Source organism: Galendromus occidentalis, unplaced genomic scaffold (assembly GCF_000255335.2).
Source record: "Galendromus occidentalis unplaced genomic scaffold, Mocc_1.1 scf7180000077183, whole genome shotgun sequence".
NCBI classification, from domain to species: Eukaryota; Metazoa; Arthropoda; class Arachnida; order Mesostigmata; family Phytoseiidae; genus Galendromus; species Galendromus occidentalis.
The window spans coordinates 38,894-49,916 of record NW_003805171.1 but is presented as its reverse complement, the minus strand read 5'-3'; the positions used below and the strand labels follow the sequence as shown (position 1 = coordinate 49,916).

Here is an 11,023-nt window from a genome sequence, read left to right as displayed (position 1 = left end):
ATAAACGCGGAAAATCTAGGAAAAAGACCACGGAGCGAAGACGCACGTGTTTCCCACAACAGAGAGCAGACGACTGATAATACAAATAGAAGATACGAATAATGGCATTCAGCTGTGATTATCTCTCTAATCTGTGGGAATGCACTCAAGTAAGGGGCACAAGAGCTCTCATAAGAGCCTCCGTACCCTGTATTCGTTCGTCAGGCGGAGCCCGCCCATCATAATAATCAATGTCGGGTATATCAATAATTCCATACGCGTTGTAATCCCTCAGGGTTGGCGTAATGTATTTTTCCAAGTTCTTCAGCTCTGCACCCTGATGCACATCAATCGCTATAAGGATACCCTCGGTGACTCACCGCGAATCTTGTGATGTCAGCTCTGACAGTTCTTATCCTTGTTGGAATCGTCGTACGGTGACGATCCGATTCCGGTGACGCTATCACGTCGGTGTTGGGCGCGCTAAAGATCGGGAATCCACCTTATCATCCTTCACAGATGGCTCGGTCCTGCATGGAGGGATCTTTCATAGGTACATTTTTCCGCCGGCGCCGTCGTTCTATTTCATGTCTCTGTCAGTATTATTATATCAACTCTGAGAGCATGGCTCGTGGCTCTCTGAAGCGTACTTTGTAGAATGAATAGTGATGATTCACAGCGATTGTCTGCGTTCAATCGACGAAACAAAAAACTCAAGAAAAAACGGAAAGGTAGTAGCGAGCTATTACCGCATGTTCGCCTGAAAACGTCTCTTGTGTATAGCTTGAAGCTGGCGGTAGGTGATCTAACTTTCTGTGTTCATAGATCATGAGGATGATTAGACTAATGAGCGGAAAAATTACGGATCATGCATATCGGCGGAGTATTCAATGTTTCCACACTCTGAAACAAATACCGCACAGCTTGAAAACCCGAGTATCATCGTCATCGAAATGGTCCCGCAGAAAAATCGCCATACTAGGATTCACTGTTTTAAGATCGCGGAAAAACCAGAGGCGATCACAGACGTCGCGTTTATGCCCGAACTTGTTGTCAAGGAATATATTTTTGAATCGCTGTGTCGCCCTCCTTCACTTATATCCGTGAGCCGCATCCCTCATACATTCGGTACCTCCATCGAAATCCGCAGCATTATTTCTGAGGACACTCAGCTCGTTTCAACCATCGCTGTCTTGACGCAGGAAATGTACCGGTTCTTGCCGTCTCACATTGCCATCTTCAGGGATCAAACTCAGCGCACCAAGATCTTCAGTGTTGGCCTCTGGTGACCGGGCCATTGCACGACGACGAGCATGAGGTTCTCGTGCTCTTCCCGTTGATGTTTTTGGCAGTTTCACAGCTGCTTCTGACCGCCCTTTATCTTCAGCTACCCTTGTTTTCCGCTTTCACCGCATGATGGTTCTTGTTTACGGACTCATGGCTAACACCAAGGAATTAAGTCCTCTTCGGAGCCTCAGCTGCACACTTTCTTATAGTCCATCGAATCTCGGCGAAACCTCCATTTACGATTCCGGAAGGACGAATTAGGCTCAACTCAGAACCCTATTCGGTTCAAGATCCTCCTCCGATCAGGATCCTAAGAGCAGGAAACTTATTTGATACGCGGTCTGGAAGTAGATAAAGAAAACCTGCATAGCTGCAGCGGTTTTCTCCGCCAGAGCAAGGGATGGGTACCCCTACAAACTAAATTACTCCCCGGACAAACAGTCTTGAGACACTTACAGTCCATGTACTCACCGATATGCATCAGAATCTTACATCCTTTCAATTGCTCAAGCCGACCTTTCTCCCCCTATTCTAGAAAACAATTATTCATACGGCTTAACAGAGGTTGTCGAGGGTCTTGAGAAACCGTACAATGGAACCTCCTTCTCAGTTGAGTTCCGGACGTAAATTCATCGGGACAAGGTCCCGTTTTGCAATCTTTCGACCCAATCCTCGTGATGATCCGATGCCGGAGATTCAGCTCCGCGAAAGCGGGGTAGATTTCGCCGCATGGAGGACCAAGTTTCTATGACCGGCTACTAGAGACATTTTGAAGACGTTTTCACGTCAAAGTGTTTTCTCATTTTGAGCTCACCCAGGCCTTGCTGAATACATAGTTCGATGTATTATACTTTTTCTTCCAAATCGGAATCTTCTCCGCGTTTGAAGTCGTATGGCTCGGTGACCACTGAACCTCGGAATGCCCGTTGTGCGCTGCCAGGCCGTAAAACGGCAAAGTCGCCGTGAGCATACTATACGCGGGGTGAACCGATCGTTCAATTTTACGAATGATTTCTCACATACCTTTGGATTCGGCTCAAAATCCACCTCCTCCCCCCAGACCAACCCACTTCTCATCTCCCACATGATTGCGACACACGCCACCTTGGCGTCCGGCCAATGTGTAATAATGTCGAGCCCAATTTTTGCTAAATAAAGAAGTGAAGCATTAAAAAAAAATGGGTGTAACGGATGAGAGGCTTTATTCCTGGATTGGAGGACTACCCCAAAGTCCCCCCCTAAAGCCCCGTGTATAAGCGACTTTCATTTCCGAAAATACTGCTTCTTATAGGGAGCCCCGCGTTTAAGGAAATTTTCGTATAAGGAATCTCGCCTATAAGGTACTTTCCGTATAACGAACGTTTTTTACAAGGGACTCCCCGCGTGAGGACTCCTCTCGTGGGGGACTCTCCGCGTGAGAGATAAGATACTGTCGCGAAAACTTCTCCATGAAGAAGGTTGACTGCTCACGTGAATATCGTGGAGATCCGAACATGTGACTGGGAACGAATGCGAACGTGCATTCATATGATGATAACTATACGCCCGCCCCAATCATCGAGAGAGCTCTATGGGGGTATGGATCCATCGTTCGAAGGAGTCCAGCTCTGTTCGTTTTCCGTAGAACGTGGAATCGTTTGGATCGGGAAACTGAGATGACTGAGGAGGTTAGCGACGAAATTGATTTGTTGCCTTGGAGAACTCCCCGGAAGATTACTCGAGTTGCTGGACGAGACTCGGATCGCGGAGATATGAAAAATAATTTATTCCACCATGGATTTTAGGCCTACTTATCGTACACAAACATACAAATTCGAGCTCCGGAGAATATCGCCTTGAACAATAGGGAGATACTACCCGCTTGGGCAAAATGTGAAACAGGTAAGATATGAATCGCATGATAAATGTCCGCGGAACTCCAGAAATCTGAGGTAACTGAGCTCCTTGGAATAGTTGTGGAAACGCGATCGGAGATCGATTCTCGCGATCTCTGAGCGACAGGAAGTTTATATACAGATAATAGTCGGAGGGGGCAGAACTCAGTCCTCCAAAGTATCGCTCTCATCGAAACTCTCCGCATCGATCTCATCGCCCGAATCGGAATTGAATAAGTCCACTACTTCGAGACTGAAGGCCTTGTCAAAACCGCTGACGATACTCTCGATCGAACCGGCTTCGAAAGCGTCCCTGACAAGGGTAGCGATCTCAGCATAGCTCAAGCGTTCCCGACGATCACTCTTGGTGTAGGAGGCGTTCTCCTCGTTTGACATCCAGTCCTCCCGAAGTCTCCCGAAGTTGTCTTTAAAGACTTTTTTTACGCTCAAATCGAGCGGCTGGCAATATTTCGTGGTATTATCCCGAACTTGGAATGATTCCGCAGCTCATTCTGAACTCGATCCGTAAGATGGCAGCGAGCCGAATCCATTATTAGCATCGACTTCTTCGGATCGCTCTCGTAAAAAATGTGTTCCTTTGACACCTCACTTAACCATTCAACGATGAGGGTGTCGTTCATCCACCCGTTTTCATCCACCTTCACCACGACATCGGGAGGGGAATCCTCTTTGGGCATTAGATTCTTTTTTAATATCAGCACCGGTTTGAGCTTCTCTCCTACAGCAGTGACGCAGAGCACCACCGCTCTTCTCATGACCGGTGGTGTCGATTCTTACATTTTCGCTCCCCTCCAGGCTCAATGTCCGACCGTCGGTGATGTCGAAGGGCGCTGGAACTTCGTCCATATTACCCACACTTGAGGTCGGGATTTCTGACATGGCAGGCATGACAAATTCGCGGAATGCTGCGATCTTCTGGACGGCACCATTAGGGAGTGGTTGACCCGCGCCGATTGGTCTCCGGACGCTTAAATTGTTCCTCTGCACTTTGTGGACCCGTTCGTTCGAGGCTTTGAAATTTTCTATGCCGGTGTTCTTCGCTGCCTCCAAGGCTTTTCTCTGAATATCGCGCACCTGAACCGCTCTGTTTAGTGATCTGCGCTCGAGGACCCACTATTTTATCTCAGGTTCTAGAGCCAGGAGCTCAGCTTTGTCTCTCCTGAAAGCTCTGTCTCTTCTGTCGGTCGTGGAGAGCTTCTCCTCCTCTGCCCTCCGGCGATATAGCATAGTCCTCGATATATTGAATTCAAGGAGCGTTCTGTCATTCCAAACTGTTAATCATGGCGTACGACTTCCAGTTTGCGTTCTGCTGTCTAGGAGATCCTTGTCCTCTTGGCCGTTGTCACGGATCGACCCCTCGAAACTACTCTGAATGAAGACACTGAAGTTCGGTTCACAGATGCGCTTCGGAGAGGGTGTGACACGGAGGGTTAGGATGAACAAAATCCCTTTTCGAGTTTTCCGGTCGTCGGGAACGACCGGACCGAGTTGCAACTTGCAATGTTGTTATCTTTCTTTCCTTCTCTCCTAAACTCTGTTCCGCACAACCCTCTCTGCGGTGCGAATTTATTCTCCACTAGCGTGCCCAGCCACGCTTCGCCGCGGGGAAAGTGATGATAGCATACAACACGCATAAGAAAAAACAGGCTTCTCTCTTATGTTAGAATTCAGGGATATGACATGGAATGATATTCAATTTAAATTATTTTGGTGATGACGACTCAGTAGCCAACTCTAAATGGTTGAATGTCTGTTCAGCCCTACCTATCGACCACCACTCTAGTAATTGATCCCGATACTTGTCATGTTCCTTGTCTACAGCAACCGTTGTTGTATTTGAAGTACTTGACAGTGTTCGTTTCCCTGCCCATTTGCGATCGTCATACATATTATATTTTCTATCAGAATTAACGCATCATTGTGGATTCGAGAAGTAAATTCGAGTTCACCATTCTGATTCCCGCTCTGACTTTGACGGAGAATGTCTTCGCTCATATAGTCCTTATACTTCTCCCAGAGATCGCGCGGATTAGACGGTGAGCACATCGTCAGGATCATCGCGAAGAGTGTTCGAATTTGACTTGGGTGGGCTGTACATGAAACTTCTTCCAATGTCGTTTCCCAATGGGAATCGTTCTCGATGAGATTCAATGCTTGACATGCTTCACGGAAAGTCGAGTGAACAACACCGTATACCGTTCTTAATTCCGCGAATGATCTCGGTCCGCGCACATTAATTAACAACAATCGCAAGAATAAACATTCCTGATTATTCGGGTGAATTGTGTATATTCGACCCAATGTATGAGATGAGTATAGATCCGTTTCGTTCTCGACGGGTTGGCATCTCTTCCGACGTTGAAATTTTTTCAACGACGCATTCCAGGTGTAGTATTTTGGTACTTCAGGGTACAATAAAGTTCTCGCGAACGAATCATTCACACAGAGTGAAAAGAATGCAGTCAAAGTTTGCGGCGGTGTCGATGCTTTTGAAAGCATATTCGCTGCTGTGAAATATACGCGCTGACCGTTCTCGAGATGAACTGTTAAATGAACAACTGCCGGATGGCGTTCATGGATGGGGAATGAAAGAATTCGCCAAACAGCCTCATTGCTACTAATGTACCGGCCCGATTGGTATCGCTCTATCTCATCTATCGGTTCGGAAGCATTTCGAACTCCGAAAACTGCCATATCGTTTCCCTTGGTGATGTATTTACAAATGTACTAGATTGACTTGACTGAATTGCAATATTCAACGTTGATATGGGCCTTGTAGGTCTTAGGAAGCATGGGGTAATAGGGCACAACCCGACGATTATCGACACCGACTTCAACATTTCGTACTCTCAATGAAATGCTAAGTGGGCTCATTGGAACGTTGAAACGTTGTCCGCCAGCTCCACTTCCTGAATATGTTCCTCTAGGGCTCCCGAAAGAGCGGGTTCCCGCACGTCGGCCCGAACCGTTTCGGGCTCGGCCTGCTTTCCCCCGCGCGGATGGGGTTTTGCGCGTCACGAAAGTCGTGCAGGGTCCGGCCGGAGAGGAGCGTCGCGAAAAGACTAACCCTGAGTCAGTCCGGAGTGTGGTGTCGAGTCAGCGACTGGCGAAAAGATATGTTAGGCATGCTCGTTGCCCTCGCACTCGGGATGTCTCTGAGACTTTGGTGAAAGTCACCGGGATTCGGCATGATGTTCCTGATCCCGGGGATAGCGATACTGAATTCGATATAAGGATTGGAGAGGCCTCCGGGGAAGAATCTGAATGAGGTTTTCCTCACGTGATGTCCGTCTTCCGATTGTATAATAAATAGCGCTCCCGGTCGCCGCTTCGCGGCGACTCGGTATCGCTAGACTCACTACACATGCGCTAGCTCCGAGTGCGCTGACTCCGAGTGCGCTGACTCCGAGTGCGCTGGCTCCGGGTGCGCTTGCTCTGGGTGCGCGTCCCGTTTCCCTGCTTTCCCGTTCCCCTGCTCTCCCGTTGTCCCGTTTCCCCGTTTCCCCATTTTCCCGCTTCCCCCTTTCCCCACTTTCCCGTTTCCCCACTTTCCCGTTGCCCCCTTTCCCATTTTCCCGTTTCCCCGCTTTCCCGTTTCCCCACTTTCCCGTTTCCCCACTTTCCCGTACCCCCGCTTTATTCCATATGTTCTTCGGAAAATCTATACCAGCGGTTCCCAACCTGGGAGCCGCGGCTCCTAGGGGAGCCGCGGGTCTTTTCTGGGGGAGCCGCCGAACCTGGTAGCCGCGGCTCCCCTAGGAGCCACGGGACTTTTCTGGGGGAGCCGCGGAAGAATTCCTGGTGTAGGTCAGGGCCGTCAGGGTTTGTCAATTCCAAGGGAAGGTTCCGAAACGGATCGACTTCATCTGCCACGAGGTCGGAGCCAAGTTCCTACCTACTACACGGTAGATGTAGTAGGTATGTAGGAGCCGCGGGAGCCGCGAGGGCACTGGGTATCCTGGGAGCCGCGGGGGAATTCTGGGTTCGCTGCGGAGCCGCGGAGCCAAAAAGGTTGGGAACCGCTGATCTATACCCTTCACGGCCACAGCAATTTTCAGCGAGATTCATTAGTAGAAAGACAGAGGCCAATGATGACGGCAACCCCCGATAGCCTTCTTAGGAGCTCCCGAGAATCCGCCCCCTCATAGTGCTCCAGCCGTTGAAAGTCCTGCGAATTCCCGTCTTTCTCTTTATGAAATCTTTGATTCTCGATGAGAGGACCACTCAAATAATTTTTTCATGGAGGGAAGACCCATCACATGAGAACGACGACCCTCATATGACCTTCCTGAAGCTCCCAGGAACCCATCCCTGAATTTTTGCGGCGATCGGTTCAGGCGTTCGTGAATTTTGCGAATTTCGGATTTTTCAATTTTTTTTCGAGTTTTCGAATTTTCGTGGGTGGAGCACTCAAATAATTTTTTAAAGGTAGAAGGACTCATCGCATCGGGGAACTGACCCCCCCTATAACCACCGCTAGATCCCCCAGAACACGCTCCTAAATTTTCACGACGATCGGTTCAGCCGTTTTCGAGTCTATAGGGTACCCCGGACATACAAACAGACAGACAGACATACGTTTTTATATATATAGATATCATATCTCTGTATCTTCCTCTATAATTTTCTTTTGATAATCAGTCTCCTTGACTGAGTGTTGCGCCGGTAACGGAACACGCGATCTTATGTTCGTTTCATTGTAGGGGGCCCGGCGCTTCTTGTTCCGACGGGTATAGAAGTTTCGCCGGTCTCAATCGAGTTCTCCTATTACTGAATTTTATGGTGCAGGTCCGGTTACGGCGAACTGGGAGCTCTCGTGTAGCTCTACGACGCGGACTAGCGGCCAGTGACTTCTCGGGGTATTCTCTTCTTTCTGAATGCAGATCTCTCCGAGCTGGAGTGAGCGCTGCTTGACTGGTCGCCTCGAGTGTAGTGTTCGTCGATCGAGCTTATCCGAATGAAAGTCTCGAGATGGGGAACTTGGGAGCTCGTCGGATGAATGCCACGTAAATCCGTTGATATTTCCAGACTGATTGATACTCTGACCTGACGTGACCTTCGGCCTTGCGCTTGGGGCGTGCAGGCTCGTAGAATCTTCTGACACCAAAATGTCACGGATTGACCCCTCGAAACTACTATGAATGAAGACACTGAAGTTCGGTTCACAGATGCGCTTCGGAGAAGGTGTGACACGGAGGGTTTGAATGAACAAAATCCCTTTTCGAGTTTTCCGGTCGTTCCCGACGACCGGGCCGAGTTGCGACTTGCAATGTTGTTATCTTTCTTTCCTCCTCTCCTAGACTCTGTTCCGCACAACCCTCTCTAAGGCGCGAAATTATTCTCCATAGGAATGACGCAATACTAGCAATATGTACACATTTCAATTAATTAGCTGGCTTCCCCGACTCGATCACCATACGACTCGCTCGTATGTGACAGCCGTCTGGTTTGAATCCATGGTATGCCCTGATCGCACTCGAAAGCCACGTAGGATTGCAAGCGGAACCTGTATTTCTCCAACTATTTTGGCCGCGAGAATCGATGGAGTCGGAGTCAGCTGTCGGAGGGACAGTCGGTTTGCCAGAGAAGAGAGAGCTGTGAGAGGAAAGGCCGCAACGGAGAAACAGCTGATAGAGGAGAGGCCGCAACGGAGAAACAGCTGATACAGGAGAGGCCGCAACGGAGAAACAGCTGATGGAGCAGAGGCTGACAAGCAGCTGAGTAGCCAGCATTGCGCCCATAGTGGCTATGTGCTAGGAGTTGAGGTGATATTTTGAGCAATTCAGGAAGGACACAAGGAAATATCCCTGGACCAGGAGGTCGCGTGTAGGGGAGACCGGGGCACGTCGGCCCCAGAGGTACCTCCATTTGCACTCACTTCGTCGTCACGGCAGCATTAGAGAGGAATTCAGGTACTCCGGGTCGGGAGGGTTAGAGTAATTGAGGTACGCCCAATCGGGAGGAGTCTTTATCCTGCTTATTGCCGTTGAACGACGAAGTGAGTACCGCCTCTGGGGCACACGCCTGATCGCACTCACAAAGAGCGTTTTTTATTGACGTAGAACTACGTCATCATGGACGCTGTCAAGAAAAATGTGACGGATCTTCTCACGGATGCACGAATGGTTTCGAATCGGGAGTTTCGAAATCGCGGAAGGCTTTCTAGGCGACATTTGGCAAGGGAAAACTGTCAGAGAGGCTATTGAACTTCCAACACCTGCATCCCCAACTTTGTTCCATACGAGCTCTGTGGGCTCCTGGAACCGGAGGATGAAGTCCCGAGTTTTCGGGAATCGGCGATCCTCGAGAAACCTGGCGGCACGTACGCGATGTATATTCTGGGTGCTTAGAATGCAGAAACTCGGCGCGGTTTCTTCGAGCGCTGAGGAGAATAACAAACCCTCTCAAGGAGGGGATTTTCGCCTCCATCCTCTGAGAAGATGGGGAAACAGCAAGCAGTTTTGACTTCCTTTTTCGTTGAGAAGAGACCTCCTCCACTAGCTGCTGATGAGTCTCGAGGAGTCGAATCCGGATTTGAAGAGGAAGTTCATTCGATCCCCTCGGAGACCCTGTCCACCGCCGTCAGTCCGCTACCAGTACCTAAGAGACTGAGACTTACGATACAAGCCACGGACATTGGCATTTTCTCGGGTAAGGCTCAGATTATTATCAGCGACGCGGAGAAGTATGATGCGCTCGATTTTCCCGAAAATCAAACAGAATGGACGGGCTCGCACCTTCAAACTATCCTACCTCAAGAGCTGGAATTGGCTCGCTCACAGTGAGGAAGGTGGTAGAGGCGCGTTCGACAAAGTGTGCGTCTTCGTTACTTTACCCCAGACAAAGCACAAGAAAGCGCTCGAACTTATCAAGGACCACGGTTCTGCGACTGCGGAGGCGGAATGCGAATACGGAATTCGCGGAAATCTACCAAGAGGTCTCATCAGTCTGTTCGGATCTCAGCATTGAGGCCTTTATAGCACACGGGTTAAGAACGGAAATCTCCCGAACTTGGATCCAGAGGGGTACTTCAGAGTTTCCTTGTATATCCCATACCTGGATCAACTCATCGGAGACATGGAAGTTCTCTTTGAGGACAGCACTAGTGAGGCCTGGAGAATAAGAAATCTTGTCCCCAAATTCGTCGGGAACAGCGATTCCAGTGACTTGAAGTATGCCGTTGATTTTTATCGGAGTGACCTGGAGTGCAGTTCTATTGTGATCGAAGCCGAGTTTGAACGGTGGAAATTCAAATGGCTCAGAGTACCTCTTGGAGAGAGACCACGGAATGCTATCGACGCTCTGAATGAGTGTTCCGAAGTAGACTACCCGAAAATTTCTCTATTGCTGCAAGTTTTTGCCACTCTTCCAGTGACCAAAGCGACCCCCGAGCGCACTTATAGCGACTTGAGGCTGCTCAAAACCTATCTGCGCAGCACCATGATGGGGGAGAGGCTGGATGGTCTTGCGGGTATGCGAATTCACCGATACATCTCAATCATTCCAGAGGAAGTCGTAGATATCTTCGCGGTCGATTCTCGCCGATTCAAGCTCGTACTTCTAAGCCGGAAGGGTCTTGAAATGAGTCTCAAAGCCTCGCTCGATAAACCTTAAGAAAATAAACATGTCCTATCCCAATCAGTCCAGAAACAACCTAGCTTCGATTTCTTCATTTCATATCGGAACTTGGCTCGTTCGGAGCCCGTGTCACTCGCTGGGAAGGAGCGGTTCTCTTCCATTCACTCGAACGACGAAGGATCGTGTGCCCCCCTCCCCAAAAATGATCTTGTTTCTTGTTTCATACTACCTCTGTCGCTACTACCGATTCCCGACTTTCGGGGCCGCAGTCATCGGGTGCCCCC

The 11,023-nt window shown here is 49.3% G+C and overlaps 1 protein-coding gene across 1 annotated transcript; it reads right to left on the bottom strand.

Annotated features, from left to right (window-relative positions):
* Positions 1-3,305: 3,305 nt before the first annotated feature.
* On the bottom strand, positions 3,306-3,916 carry LOC108863989 (uncharacterized). Its single transcript, XM_018638804.1, has 2 exons — positions 3,751-3,916; positions 3,306-3,628 (listed from the first exon to the last, which is right to left on the bottom strand). The coding sequence occupies exons 1-2, from the start codon at positions 3,914-3,916 to the stop codon at positions 3,306-3,308; spliced, it is 489 nt and encodes a 162-aa protein (XP_018494320.1).
* Between the last annotated feature and the right edge of the window lie 7,107 nt (positions 3,917-11,023).

Coding starts and splice junctions, on each gene's coding strand:
- LOC108863989 (XM_018638804.1), bottom strand. CDS start 3,916: ATGAGAAGAGCGGTGGTGCTCTGCGTCACTGCTGTAGGAGAGAAGCTC. Junction 3,629..3,750: donor CCTCATCGTTGAATGGTTAA/GTGAGGTGTCAA, acceptor AATCATTCCAAG/TTCGGGATAATACCACGAAA.